We start from the raw sequence: 15,576 nt of genomic DNA on the forward strand, positions 1-15,576 counted from the left end.
AAGGAAGGATGAATGGAAAAATGTAAAGAGACATTCTTGATTAAAAATCTGCTGCCATTTACCAGGATGATGAAGATGAAGCAAGGGTGGACATTTCATTGAGACAATCATCCCAAACTCAACTCCAAATCTGTAATCATTTCTTCCATTTTGTGTACATTAATGTGTAAGTGAAACTCAGCACACTGTTTCACAGACCCATCCACTCCTGCTTTATGGCTGGAAACATCAGAATTATCTGAGAGCAAATTAAGAATCACAATATCTTCAGAGAATTTCACAACAAATTGATTGGACTGGGAACTCGTACAGTCATATGTGTATAAAGAAAACAGAAAAGGAGAACTAAGACATCCTTAGTTGAATTTCATTTCACTTGTAATGGCCTGGTTGATAAAACAGAGTGATACTACATAATTAAGAAAGGATTGACCGTTTATTGAACCAATTTCAAAGCATAATATATGGATAAATTGTATTAAAAGCAGAACGAAAATCAACAATAAGCAGTCTGGCATTTGCAGCAGTGCTCTCCAGATGCTTTAGAACAAAACAGATTGTTGTACATTGTTATCATTTCAAATACTTTCATAATATTAGAGGTTACAGTGCCCTTCTCTCTCTTCCAGGTCAGTGTTTTTGGAAGATGGAATAAAGCGCTTGACTCAAAATCAGCTGCATTACAAATTCTGCAGAGGAGCTCAGGTGATGAAGGGTCCAGGATTTTAAGATTTTAGAGAACAGAATATCTCATGAACCAGAAGGAGGCGGTAACGCTCCTAAGAGCCGCCACCCTCAGCTCACAAAAGAGGAAGAAGAAGAAGGGGCGCGTCATTTACGCGTCTGTGACGTCTCCACCTGCGCCGCTATGTTTTGAAATCTGGGCAGCTGCTGCCAAAGCTCTGCACCGCATTATTTGTAGGCTGTCATTCTGGATCAAATGTAAGGGCGAAATAAAACATGCCAAAGTCTCTGAAAAAGTCCTGCACCGCTCAGACCTCCATTAGCAGGTACTTCGGAGGACTGAGCAGCAGCAGCTTTGCCTCCAGCAGTCAGTGTGGGATTAACCAAAATCCTTCTGAGCTTTCGAGAGGCAAGGTGAGTTGTGCTTCACACGCACATATCAAATGTGCTTCACTCTGTGCGAGTGCTAATTATTGAAATGCAGCTAATTTTTGTCTTGCAGCAGAAGTTTTCATCTGATGATGATTTAGGATTGCCCAAAAAACGAGCTAAGCCTTCTCCAAAGGACAAGCAGCTGGAGGATGTGGAGTGCGAGCCTGCATCCTGCCAGGGAACTAAAGGTGAGTGTGTAGACCTCAAACAGAAAAAATATCATCTTCTTCTAGTCTCTCATGCAGATCACTCATACTTCTCCAGTGTCCTTCTACATACACATTTCTGCAAAGAACACGAGCATTGGTACTCAAGTTAATTTGCATAGATTATGATGTGATTAGTCTAACCACGATGCATTTTGGTTGCTTGAAAAACGCAAAGTTTCACTGACGTGACTGCAGTATTTGTCTTCTCTCTTCAGACACAAAGCTGACACTGAGCCGAAAAGCAGGCAGCCTGTGCTCCTCCACCTTGGAGAAGCTGAGAGGCTTCACCTGCGTGGCTGAGCCCAGTGTCAGCGGCAGCAACATCCGGGAAACAACAAAGACAGATGATGCTAAAAGTAAAATCACTGGTCAGGAAAGCAGTGTTTGGCCTGCTCACAGTGTTGCAGATCAACCCAAAACTGCACACAGACTACAGCATGCTGAAGAGGAGAATGAGGATGAAGAGGAGGATGATGAAGAAAAGGGAGATCCAGGAAAGGCTGCTACAAAACGTGTATGCAATAAAAATTTGGACTCGATCACGTCACTTTCACCAGTGTGTTTAGAGGAGTAGGTTAACCCAGTGTTGAAGGTTCTAGCTTTCATCATGGCAGGCACGCACCTGCTAAAGCAGCATCATAGGAGACCTCTGAACCCATTATAGGAGGGCAGCAACAAAGTGTCTCCATATACTTTTAATGATGAGGTCGTGTATGGATTTTGTAAACGTCCATGTTTCTGTTTAGGGATGGGAATTGATAAGATTTTACTGATACCAGTGCCATTATCAAATTGACTTATTTATCCTGTTATTTATTGATTCTCTTATTGACCCACTATTGCAGTGCTACACGGTAAGCAATGTAGTGCTTGAAACTTGATCAGAGTAACTAATCAGAGCAGAGAAAAGTGTGATTTAGTGCAAAGAAGCAGAAACATGTAAACAGAATACAGTATGTTTATCTCAGATAAACTTGTGTTTTGCTGTTGCTCATTATACAATTTTTTTCTCTCTGATATCTTTTATATCAGGATGCATTGACCACAAAAGATTTTTTTTTTTTCTGTTTCTATTTATTTTGTTTTTGCAGGGGTTTCACTTCTCTCAATTTGCCAAGACGGGAGGAGAAGGAAAGTGTGCAGAACTGGGTCCTCTGTTAGATTCTAGCGCCCCCTCCAGGCGTTCAAAGAGCATATACACTCCCCTGGAGCAGCAGGTGATCCAGCTGAAACAGCAGCATAAGGATGCTTTGTTGGCTGTGGAGTGTGGCTACAAGTACAGGTTCTTTGGAGAGGATGCAGAGGTGAGAACTAAAAAGCAGTTGTATTAGTGATGCATGAAGGTGTTTAAATTTAAACCTTATAAAATATGTTACGGCCTGAAAAACATGCTTTGTGTTTCACTGCTCACTGAGGACATTTTGTTTGTGGACAGATTGCCGCAAAGGAGCTGAATATCGTCTGTCATCTGGATCATAACTTCATGACGTGCAGCATCCCTACACACCGCCTGTTTGTTCATGTCAGACGGTTGGTGTCTCATGGACACAAGGTTTCTGTTTATCTTTTACTTTATGTGGTTACTGTAATAAATTCAAGCTGTTTAGGGTCATGCTCTTTTAGCTCCAATTTCTTTTTTTTTAATTCCTAGGTTGGAGTGGTTAAACAGACGGAGACATCTGCAATCAAGGCATCAGGGGCCAACAGGAATGCTTTGTTCACGCGTCAGCTCAGTGCCCTGTACACCAAGTCCACTTTGGTGGGAGAGGGTATCCTCATAGACAGTTTGTGTGTGTGTGTGTGTTCTTGAACAACGCTTTGCTGTCTCTCTTTGTTTAAAACAGTTTCCTTGACAGTTTTCTAAGATGTAAACCCGGTGTGCAGACTGGGGGATGTGGAGGAAGGCGGCTGTGATGATGTTGTGTCGGACCCTCCTGACAGTTTCCTGCTTTGTATTAGTGAGAACTGGGACAAACAGAAGAAGCAGCTCACCGTGGGGCTGGTGGTGAGTCTGATGAGCAAATCTATAAACCAGGGGAAGCATCATTCTAAGTGCTGTTCACTTACTCTGTCTTTAACACATACAGCTTTATAATTGAATTTAAAACGGTAATAAAGTTACTCCTCGGCTTAATACATATTAAGGGACTGTATTGTGTTATTTTAAAAGAATTTGTTGTTTTATTAATAGTTATTTGAATGCTAATAGTGTCATTACACACTCACACAAGAGGGTGAATTTATTAAATTTTTGACACTTTGTCTTTTAGTTTAGAGGAATGTAGTTCCCTTCTCATGATTTTGTAAGTTATTTAATCCAATGCAGACCCCCCCCCCCCCCCCCCCCAAGAGTTTATTAAATCCATAAATAGTTTGGAAACACAGTTTCCATATACTGTACATTTTACAGTAATTGAGATTTCTTTCCTTAACCACCCAGTTTTGACCAACCTTTGAACCCTCTGCACTTCTTTGACGTCATCCAATTTACAAGCATGTTTACATCAAATATATGAAGACATAATTCTGTAACAAAATTCAGACCAAAGCTTGTTTCTATGACACGTACATAAATTTTCTGCATGTTTGTGTCTGTAGGCAGTTCAGCCCAGCACAGGCGACGTGCTTCTGGACTGTTTCCCTGATGGTCCCTCCCGCTCTGAGCTGGAGGGCCGTGTCCTAAAGATCAACCCTGTGGAAATCCTGGTGCCCTCTGACCTCTCAGAACAAACCGAGAGACTCTTGCACAGCATTACTAATGCAAGGTAGGTAGTGTGCTGGGAGGACACTAGAGGGCAGAATATACCAGTTGATTACTTACTGAAGCACTGAGCTTGGATGTGTGTTTACAAAGCTGTATCTGTGAGTTTGGTATATTTAATTCTGCAGAATTAGGTTTAGGTTTTCCCAGACAGGTAGACAGTTGTTTTGTCTGAAACTCTCCAGGCTCAGTCTGAATGAGGAAGTCAATGTGGGCTCATAGAGATGTTATGCGATAAAGGTTCTCAGCACTTTATTTTCACTGCAGGGCTAAACAGGACCCAGCCAAGGCTCCTGTATTTTAAAAGTTCATAGACTGGCTGTCCTCCTAAATGATGATCACTTTTTACAACACTTGAAAATAAAAGTTGGCTTGTATCTCTACTGTTGATAAATGTAATGATGAGCTTTTTGCACTTCGGTGTAACATCTAACTTAGTCTTCCTGGTTTTACAATTATAATTGACAGAATGACAGTTAGTAGATGACTCAGACTAACATGAGCATCATTATGAGAAAATATTCCAATACAAGGAAAGGTATTAAAAGGTTACTTTTAAGAAGGGAGCACTCTGAGTTGAAATGGGAAGCTCATCCTTTTTAAAAATCCTTCCTCCAGTTCACGCTGTCCTTCAAAAGATCGTTTCACAACGTGCTAATATGAGGCCTCGGTGACTGTAATCACCGTAAACAAGGGATTAAGGGGCAGCCTTTTTAACCCTTTAAAACCCAATTTAGTAATAAATACAAATGTTTTCAAAACTGAGAATGTTTGCCCTTTTATTAATGACTAACAGCACGAGCAGCAACAGTGATGCTGAACTAAATGCAATCCACAAACCTGTTGCCTCCCATTGCGCTGCCATTTGACTGCTCTGTGCTGACTGTCTGGAGCCGGCGTGTTCACACCAGTGTGGAAGAGATCCTCTGGAGGGAGCGTGTGATTGCATTATGCTGTGAAAATGAAACGAGATAGTGGGAGGGAGTGGAGTGGATTCGATTAGAAGAGGATGATTGGATAAATGGGAGAAATTTCTGCTACTTTCTTTTGTCTGTCTCCTTGACTCTGCAGATTTCTCATTACCCACCCTTTCTAATGACAGAGGCAATTTTCCTTCCTTTTTCCCACCCTCTGCTTGAATTTAATTTTGTACAATTTAGTTAATTTGTAATAATACCTCTTTTTTTTTTTTTTTTTTTGGGTTCTCACCTTTTTTCTGATGTCCACATAGAGTGATTATAGTGAGACAGGCCTGTAAAGGCCAATTCAATTATCGTGTTTGAACACCTCTGCTGTCTGGCAGTGCTCTCATCAGAGAAAAGGTTCTTCTCAGTTTTCAACTTATGTCATAAAAACAGAGTGCAGCTTTGTCTGTTACAATCAGACAGATTTATTGCATTTATTGCATTTTCATTCGCAGACAATATTCAGCCACCTAAAGCCCATCACAGCTCAATACTACTGGCAACTTCTCTACATGTTTTGATTGATATCATGTTACTGTTACTATTACTATTTTCTTGGCGGCTTCTGACGGTGTCTGTCTGTGTCTCTGGGGTGGGCTGATGAGATGGAACCCCTGGCAACAGGATTTGTATCTATAGAGCGGCTGGTAATGAGTCCCTTTGAGGTTGGTTGTAGCTAGGTGAAGTATTAGTCCCTTTATTCATGCAGAGCCTGGAGTCATGAGTAGGGATCAGAGCAGCGACGCTGATTAGAGCGACTGAAATGCTCACTGGTGGATGCTGCCATCATAAATGTTCTCAATACTTCAAAGATTTTAAGTCGATGAATTTAAGTCTTAGTAAGGCAGCAGTCATGTTTTCGAACACATTCGCACAAGCAGACAGACACACACACACATCCACACACCAAAAGATGAAATTTGTATGTTTTAAAAGTGTATATGTAGATTTCTGCGGCTGCTCTCAGAGCGTTGGATTGACTTGACAGCAGTAGATACTAATCTGATAACTTTTCAGCATTTTATGCATGCTGACCTCTGATCTTTTGGTTTCAAAGCATCAAACTTAACCTTTAGCTTTTTTTGGCTTTCCATTGATTGTCACCATCACAGCCCTCTTGGCAGCTGAAACTGTCTACCGCATACTCTGCCTGTGCTAGTGGCTCTATGAATGGCAGTGTAATGCTGATTATTGTATAGATTATAATGATACTTTAAGATACATCTCCCACTCCCCAGAAAGTGAATCTTAAAGACTCTGATCTGTTAACTTTTCAACCAGTACCCCCTTGACTCTGAGTTAAATCCCTCAGCAGTGGATTGCTAGTAGACCAGTTGGTTAAATTTAAAGTTTCCAGGTCTAAAAAGCGAAGCCAATGCAGAAGTGCTTTAAACTGTCATTCTTTCTAAAGGGCAGCAGCGGGGGGACTCCTGTGGTTGTATAATAAACGGGTGCCCTCGGTCAGCGCTTTCCTGATGTGTTTAAGTGATGGCCCGTCTTTTATATACAGCCCATGTGAAACAGCCTAATATATTTTAAGGAAAATAACTGCAGTTTCAATACTGTATCATAGTTTTTCAGGCCCATCTGTAGTTTAGATGTCAAGTTGTGATGAGGTTATGATGAACTCACACCCTTGATTCTTTGTTTCCATTAACATTAAACAGTATCCAGCTTTACAGTTTCATAAACCCATCTTCACATTGCTGGGTGCTGTGAGGGATTCTGCAGACATGCTACACTGCACTCCCATCTGAATCAATAGCTGCAGTTATAATTTTTCTTGTAAATCTCAAATCGTTTAATTGACTGCTTAAATGATTAATGCTGCAAGTTGTACTAGTAGCACACTATGTCATCTATTGATCATTTTATATAATCCTTGCTCCCAGTCCAACCAGTAGCTGAAGTGAAATATGATGAAGTAAGTGTGTGTGTGTGTGTGTGTGTGTGTGTGTGTGTGTGTGTGTGTGTGTGTGTGTGTGTGTGTGGGGGCATTAGTCCAAAGCCACGTGTTTGCCTTGGTTGCCCTGGCAACGACTGTGCAGACAAAGTAACGGAGTCCTTGAAAGCAGCAGTGCCGAAAGAGTTTATATAGCAAAAGGGAGACGCGATGGAGCGCCAGGGAGATGTAGTGGAAATGTGTGTGACTAAGGTTTGCGTTTGTGTCTATAGAGCGTAGTTAAACAAAAGGATGGCTGGAACACGCAGTCCCTCTATGTGAACATTTTTCTCACAGAGAAAGATAATATCAGATATAATACTGTGCAAAAGTTTAATACTTTGCTTCCAAGGAGCCAGACGTGTAATTTTTTAAAAAAGTGGTCTTGAACAGCAGTTCTCCAGGCTTTCTGAAGGTCTTTCAGAGTTTTTTCTTGGCTGCTTTTTCACTCATTTTTAGTCCTGATTATTTGCAGAAGGTTTTTCTGGTCTGTTAAGCCGCTTAACGCTGACCTATGACTTATTCTGGCATACAAAAAGACACCTACCTCAAGGGTGAACACAGTTGTGTCTCCACTTAACAGACAACTTGGCAAGGAACCAATTTTAAATAGTGTCTAAGCATTTTGTTGCTGGCAGCATGTTGCAAAAACATATAATTTGTTACTATTGTCTTTAGTTGAATCTACGAGAAGTGCTGAAGATAATGCAGTTTGACAGGCATAAAATATTATTTTTGCACCATCTAGGTGATTCCCAATGAGGTATTAGCTGAACATTTGGCATATTGCGGCAAGTCCTGTCTTTAAAAAACGGGAATAAATCCAGCAAAAAAACTGACACAGGACCTGAGAGATGCATCTGTCCCTTCAGTTGATCCATCTACTGTTCACTGAAGCCTCATCAGAAATGGTCTCAGTGGAAGGGTGGCCATTCTCAAGGAAATGCAACAGGGCAGAAAGGCTGAGGTACGCTAAATTACACAAGAACTGGACTGAAAATCAGTGGCAGCAGGTCTGATGAACCCAAATTTCAGATTTTTGGTTTAAATCAGTATGTATGGAGGAGGTCAGGAGAGAGTGTCTACAGCCATCTGTAAAACACAGTGGAGGTTCTGTCATGGTTTGGAGCTGCATTTCAGTCAGTAGTGCTGGAGATCTTGTTGAAATTGATGGAATTATGAATGCAGAAAAGTACCATCAGATTTCAGCATGCAATACCATCTAGGAAGTGTCTGTTTGGCAACAGTGTAATATTTCAGCAGGACAATGATTCCAACCAATGCAGTAAAAGCAAACATGGATAGAAAAACAGGACAAAAGGCAGCCAACAACCAAAGAAGCCTGGAGAATTATTCCTGAAAACTACTTTAAGAAATTAGAAGAAAGCTGCCTCAGAGAGTTCAGGCTGTGTTGAAGAATAAAGGTGGTCTTACCAAATATTGGCTTTCAAGCTCATTAGAATTGTACAAATTCTGTTTTTGTCTTATATACTTTATTTTCATTTATGTCTGCATGTTTCAATATATTGCTGTACCTATTTCCCATTCGCCTAGCAAAATGAGGGGTGATCTTTGCACACTATTGTATATTTAGTTTATCTGTGCATCTGTACAGTAACTAACTTCTAGCATTAATGCTGTTTTGCTATAATAATAAATAAAATTTATTGTTATCATTTTCCTCCAGCGCTCAGGCCGACGACCGAATCAGGGTTGAGAGGAGGGACGGCACTGAGTTTGAGTTTGCCTCTGCAATGAACACAGTTACCAAGTTCTACTGCCACACCCAGGCGAAAGGTGTGTGTGTGTGTGTGTGTGTGTGTGTGTGTGTGTGTGTGTGTGTGTGTGTGTGTGTGTGTGTGTGTGTGTGTCACTTCAAGACTTTTTCCATTTGAGTCTTTAACCCTGCAATCCCCTCAGTTACTCATATCCTGTCATTGAGGGCACGCTGGATGTGTCTGAGGAGTGGGCCTGTGACTCATGGCTGTGTGCTGATATTGAAAATGTTACATGTTTGTGTGTGTGTGTGTCCTCCAGGCTCTCACTCTCTGTCCAGTGTAGCTTCCCTTGAGAGCCCAGTGATCTGCTGCCTGGGGCCACTCATCCAATACCTTCAAGAATTCAACTTAGAACGAGTTCTTAGACGTGAAAGGTACAAGCAAACAAAACAACATAAGCTGCAAGTGTAATCATCCACCATTCCCACTGATTAGACAGTGGACACAAGTATATGTCAGATGTTTTTTTTTAATTCAATTAACCATTATTTCTGTATTTTTGTTAAAATGTTAAAACGGCTAACATTTGTTGTGTCCAACTGCTTTTCTTTTCTTTGACTTTTGGTCAGTCAAAACAAGATATTTGGATATGTCACTGTGGAGTCAGGGGAGGTGTTACGGATATTATTTGTTATGTTCTTTGACATTTCAGATACAGATTGAACGGTTGATGCATTAATCAATACTGAAAATTATTGTTATTTGCTGCCCTTATTCTGGCATAACTTAGGCTTAAAAGGCTAACAGCTTAAAAGAAAGAACCACAGTATTATTTAAGATCTTATTTTACATCTCATGCGGACATCAGTGTTTATGTGCCAGGAAAGGAAAATCATTTTCTGTCTTGGATTACTTTAATCCCTGTTATAGAAACAAAATGTCATCATTCCAGTCATCACATCTTGCGCCCTGTTTCCAGGGAATGGGATCGATCATTTAATCACGAAGCTGTATTTTAATATAAGTTTATACTTCCTGCAGCTCGTTCCTGCGACTGACCTGCGAGTCGGAAGTTATGCCTCTCAGCGCTGCCACTCTAAGAAATCTAGAAATACTCAGCAATCAGGTAAATATGCACATCTCAGCTGGAAGTCCTGGCCATTGATTAAGCATAACAAAGGGTGAGATCTTTCTGGATGATAAATGGTTTGCACGGCACATTACAGTATAATCCTCTGGAGTATACTAATGGCTAAACAGAAACATCTGCATTGGATTTTCATCTGGCAAATTCAGCTTTTTTAATCACATTGGCCTGACCGTCAGCATTACAAAGCATTTGAATATTTCCCTTTCAAACCAGTGCTGCTGATGTATGTTTTTAAAAAGCTGTGGCCAAGCCTTTACATTGTATCCATGTTTTCATTGTAGTTGGCTGTTTAAGGTCTTCATGCTGCTGTCACCCTCATTTCCATTGGCAAGATTTCACCAGACCAAAATTTGAACCCTGTGCATGTTTTACTTTGACAGTTTGACTTGTGAAGCCTCAACTCTACTGCTCTATTCAGTGATAATATATATTTATCTTCTACAGTTGTAGGCGATAAAACAATGTACAAAATATGATTAAAAATTTTCTGAAATTGACTCACAAAGAAACCCAAACTGGATCTGATTTAAATTTGGCCAGTCTCTCAATATTTTCCTCTTGTGCATGTTTGAATGACTTTCAGCACTGCTGCTGTTTTTAGATTGCTCCCTAGTAATGCCTTTTATCCCCTTGTCTTTTGCTTCTGTGAAGCACGCTGGATCCTTCAGTGCATCAAAACAGTAATTCTTCAACTTAATTTTCATTTAGGAGACGTTTATGACGTCCAGAATTTCAATGTGCTGTCTGCAGGCACATGATGGCACTCAACATAGCTCAGGTAGTTTTCACTGAATCCTATTCCTCAAACACAGGATGTTACGGTATTGATAGTCCAACTCTGGAGGGTGAATTGACTGTGTGCAACCCTGTGAATGTTGGGGGGGGGGTTAACTGTTTCCCCTCGTGACCTGATGTGCTTTCTCCACGCTTGGAAGCTCTTTAATTGAAAACTGCTAAAAACTGCTCAGTCATAGAGACCCAGCTCTCATCACCAATGATCATCCCCCATATGAAAGTCAGCCCAGTTTTGAAAAAACTAAAAACCAACTGATCTTTGCTGTTTGTGTAAATTTGAGGTCAAAGGTAAAATTGCAGCTAGTAGTTGATTAAAGACGATTACTGAGCAGCTAAAATGAGCAGCTGTGCAGATATGCTTTTTTGTTTTTATTGGTCAATACTTGTAACTTTGTGATCACACCTCATATGTGTGTTACATTCAATTTAGCACAAAATGCCTATTGAGTAGACCGACTGATGTTGATGCTTTACTTCAATTTCTTGAATTAACCTTTTTGTTTTGTTAAGCTTTCATCATATAAAATGTAAAAAAGCTTCCCAAATGTATAGACATCCCAGATATAACTACTTGAAAATATTTTTAAGGATTCAGATTACTATACAATTAAATAGTTACAATTAATATAATGCACTATATTGCCAAAAGTATTCACTCACCCATCCAAATCATTGAATTCAGGTGTTCCGATCATTTCCACGGCCACAGGTGTATAAAACAAAGCACCTAGGCATGCAGACTGCTTCTAAAAACATTTGTGAGGGGTTGTTTTTTGGGAGTTGGGCTCAGCCCCTTAGTTCCAGTGAAAGGATCTCTTAATGCTTTTCCCACAAACACATTCCTGAACCTTGTGGAAAGCCTTCCCAGAAGAGCTGAAGCTGTTATAAGTGCAAAGGGTGAGAATGGGATGTCACTCAAATTCGTGTGAAGGCAGATAAGTAAACACTTTTGGCAATATAGTGTAGCTGCACACTAAACTGTAAAAATGTAATTAAGTTAAATTGACATTTCTGCCGTTACAAAAAGTCTCTTTTTTTGGTTCATGCTTGAGTGGGTGACGACTCAAAGGTTCAATATGACTCTGCTGCCATGGCATATGCGTCACATGTCACATGTGGAGTTCAAGATCAGTTCAAGCCTCCTACCATGTCTGCTAGTGGCTTACATCATCTGTTCACCTCATATTTCTTGGTCTTTACTATTTTTTTTTCTTAAAATATGTTGGCACTCATTAATGTACATTTAAGCCTTTTTTATGTGCTCTTTCCATCATAGACAGATGGTAGTGTGAAAGGAAGTCTGTTGTGGGTGTTGGACCATACTCACACTCCATTTGGAAGGAGACTGATGAGGAAGTGGGTGAGCCAGCCCCTTACAAACTTGCAGTGAGTATAGAATACCCTCTGACATCGGATGGAGCATGATTTTCAGTATTGATTTAGCTTCAGTCTCAGTTATTATCCTTTAGTTTCCCAGTGCTAAACACTTTATTTCCATGCAACTTTGTCTGCTTTGTGAGGCTCTGTGGATCACAGAACCAAATTGAAGGCCTCTGCCACTTTCGTGTCATATGTGATAACTGGCTGAGATTAAAAAGATGCCTGTGACAATAATTTTCAAGCACTGTGGCTCAGTGGTTAATGCTGTTGCTACACAGCAAAAGGGTCATAGTCTCTCTGCTGTCCAATTACTCTGTGTGTTGCCTCCAGGAGCGCCAGTTTGTCCTACCATCAAAAACATGCTGGGTTAATTTTTCTGTCTCTGTTCCCTTGGCCAAGGCTCAGGCTTAGAACTAGGTTTGGTCCCTTGGCATCGCACAGTGGCTGCCCACTCTTCCAATACTTAGAATGGGTTAAATGCTGGCATTGAATTTCTTTATCAGAGTCAGTAAAGGGTAAGTGTTTGTCTAATGATGTCATAAATTTGGTTTTTAATACCTGGAACAGCAGACATTGTCTGATCTGAGATTTTCAGCACATTTGTGTCTCCAAGAATGATACATTGTGTGCGTTTCAGAAAAAACGGGCTTCAAACAGGACAGGTAATAAACTCTCCACTCTATGTAAACTTTTTTTTTTTTTTGCATTTTTTTGCATTTTTGGCCACAGCGGCTTTTATGGGCAGTGGCTACTACAGTTTATCTGCCAGGAGTGTCCGCTGTCATCTTTTACTCCTCATTGTGGTGATTGACTGGAACATGAAGATTCCTGTGGAAGGATAAAGGAACGATATTGTTGACGCAACTGAATGGTCTTAATTTGGGTGACGACCTGGCCGGATGCAGGAGAAAACCACACAGCTGGCACCAACATCAGCAGGAATTGGTCTCAATATCAACAAGGGTAAGATCATGATCATGAGGTTGGGGCACACTAGCAACAGCCCCATCATAGTAGTGGGATATTCCCTAGAAGCGGTCCATTCCTTTACCTATTCAGGGAGTGTAGTGGACGCGCACGGTGGAACGGATGCAGATGTGATGGCAAGAATAGGTAAAGTATGAATTGTTTTGCTGATCCATAAGAGTATTTCAAGCTGAGCATCCACCAAACTGAGGATGTTTAATGCCGATGTGAAAGCTATACCTGTCTATGGTTGCAAAACATGGAGAATGGCAAAAAACAACACTCTGCAAGATGCAGACATTCCTCAAAAGCTGCCTACACAAAACCCTCCATATCCAGTGACCAGAGAAGGTTACTGACAAAGAGCTGTGGACAGCAAACCAGGAACCAATAGCCACACACGTCCTTGGAAGTTAATGGATCTGGATTGGCCGCATCTTCAGGAAGCCAACCTGTAACATCACTAGGCAGGCCTTGACCTGGAATCCACATGGAAAGAGGAAGAGGGGAAATGCCCAGAAATACGTGGTGCAGAGAAACTCCTGGAGGGATTTGGAGAAGATCGCCCAGAGTTGAGCGTGCTGGCGGAGCGTCACCAACGGCCTATGCTCCTCATGGGCCAAAGGGGCTTAAGCTTTATTTATTTATTTTTATTATATAAAAATAAACTTCATCTTTAAATTTGGTTTGAACTGACCAGACAGGCACCAATCAGTCACTAATTAGGACAAGCAGCAGGATACGAAGTTCAACATAAGGGCCCGTCTTTAGGGCCACACTTATAGCAGCATGTAGCTTTGCATTTACTGAACTGCAATATTTTTATCTAAGTGGTGTCTAATAACTTTAGTCATGGCCTTTGTTAATAATATAGTGGATTGGTTTTTGCTTTGTGACCTGCATGAATGAGCCCCAGGAGTCGCACCCCCTGTGATGAAAATTATAACCAACTTCACATTTTGTCTTTTTTTTTTTTTTTTTTTTTTTTTGAATGAAATAGCCAACCTCACATATGAATAAGTAAGTGTTGTTTGGGAGGATATGTTGCAGAGCAGCTGTTCCTCTTTTTTTAGAAACAGTGTGAAAATACATAAAATATGTTTTGGAGGTGAATCACTGCTAAGGGCACACAGAACACACTGCCAACAACCCCAAACTGTTTTTTTTTTAGTGTTTTTGAGTGTGTGAGATTTTCTCTGTGTGTGGCCCCCTCCCCTCTCCCACTGGGCAGGGATTATAGCTGTGGATTGAGCACTGCTTTCAGATTATACAGATAGCTCCTCTAGAGAGTTTCAGCATGAATAAAACCCAGATTACACCCAGGTACATTAATTCCAAGATACAGAGCACAGCAGCGCATGGCACAGACACTTGTGGACATGTGCACAGATACACTCACACAATAGTATGATCTGTGATGTCTGATTTATTACGTCACTAAGCTTCTCTTGATCTGCTTTTTCAGTCCATTTTTTTTTCTGGATGCTTATGCTCGCAGAAAGGCTTTTTACATCACAGTAAGCCCTGTAATGTGAGTTTTTCAAGCATTTATAAACAAAACGATTCAAGTGATTTTGATCATTTCTTTAAATTTGTGTAGAATTTATTTTCCAAATTTTTTAATGCAATAAGCACATCTTAATATTCTTAGCATCAACCACATCCATAGAAGTCAAAGGTCCTGTAAAGTAACGGGGAAATGAATCTAAAAGCAGCCCTCGTTCCTTCATGTACTTTTGGTTAGTAGATGTCTTCAGCTGTGAGCTCTTCAGTCTCCACTTATTGAAAGTGATGGTTGCAGTTGTCACTGCTAAATGTGACACTAGTACAGGGTGCCATCAGTGTTTTAAGTTGCTGATTTGGGTATTGGACTAACATCTTTTAAAATTTGGTTGCCTTTGTTTTCTGACACGGTTTACTCTGAGATGTACGGCCCAAGTGTTATTTCACGAAGAAGCTTATCAGTGACAATTTGGCGCTCATTTGTTGGAGGTTTAAATCACCTTTAGGGAAACTCATTTAACTTAATCAAGACTGATTCAGCTCTCCAAATGACAAATTTCTTTTTGTGATGATGAGCCTAATGAGAACATTTCTTTCAGCTCTCTGCTATCCTTCCTGTCTTCCTAACCTCTGTACATGTTTCCTTCCTTCTTACCTTTTCTTTCATGAACCCACAGGTCTATATCAGAGAGGCAGGATGCTGTGCAGGAAATCCTGGAATCAGATTCTCTTACTTTAAATTCCATTCGATCCCTGCTGTCTCATCTGCCAGACCTGGAACGAGGCATCTGCAGCATATATCACAAAAAGGTAAAAAGAACACAAACAAATGCACACATGACTTGGCTGTTTATTATATTTTATCAGAACCGTGGTCATATTTTTGTGGAACTGTTAATTATTCCTGTAGGATATGATAACAGACAGGTTTAATAAATGCCTGATATTTTGAAAAAACTATTGAGTAACCTTGATAACTAATCATGATCTCGATATTGTCCGAAATAACAGATTATGATTTTTGCCATAATCCTCCAGCCCTAACAGCAGGTGAAAAAAAACAGAAATCAT

General features: G+C 40.5%; 1 protein-coding gene across 1 annotated transcript in view; it reads left to right on the top strand.

The window, feature by feature from the left end:
* Positions 1 to 865: 865 nt before the first annotated feature.
* msh3 (mutS homolog 3 (E. coli)) overlaps positions 866 to 15,576 on the top strand; it is a 54,126-nt gene continuing 39,415 nt past the window's right edge. The window contains exons 1-13 of the mRNA XM_030737425.1: positions 866 to 1,098; positions 1,187 to 1,304; positions 1,541 to 1,839; positions 2,417 to 2,629; positions 2,761 to 2,877; positions 2,977 to 3,094; positions 3,191 to 3,330; positions 3,924 to 4,090; positions 8,681 to 8,790; positions 9,031 to 9,145; positions 9,753 to 9,837; positions 11,933 to 12,042; positions 15,183 to 15,315. Coding sequence (XP_030593285.1) covers positions 961 to 1,098; positions 1,187 to 1,304; positions 1,541 to 1,839; positions 2,417 to 2,629; positions 2,761 to 2,877; positions 2,977 to 3,094; positions 3,191 to 3,330; positions 3,924 to 4,090; positions 8,681 to 8,790; positions 9,031 to 9,145; positions 9,753 to 9,837; positions 11,933 to 12,042; positions 15,183 to 15,315 — 1,863 coding nt within the window. The 5' untranslated portion in view covers positions 866 to 960. The remainder of the gene's footprint in view (positions 1,099 to 1,186; positions 1,305 to 1,540; positions 1,840 to 2,416; positions 2,630 to 2,760; positions 2,878 to 2,976; positions 3,095 to 3,190; positions 3,331 to 3,923; positions 4,091 to 8,680; positions 8,791 to 9,030; positions 9,146 to 9,752; positions 9,838 to 11,932; positions 12,043 to 15,182; positions 15,316 to 15,576) is intronic.

Source organism: Archocentrus centrarchus, chromosome 9 (genome assembly GCF_007364275.1).
Source record: "Archocentrus centrarchus isolate MPI-CPG fArcCen1 chromosome 9, fArcCen1, whole genome shotgun sequence".
Taxonomy (NCBI): domain Eukaryota; kingdom Metazoa; phylum Chordata; class Actinopteri; order Cichliformes; family Cichlidae; genus Archocentrus; species Archocentrus centrarchus.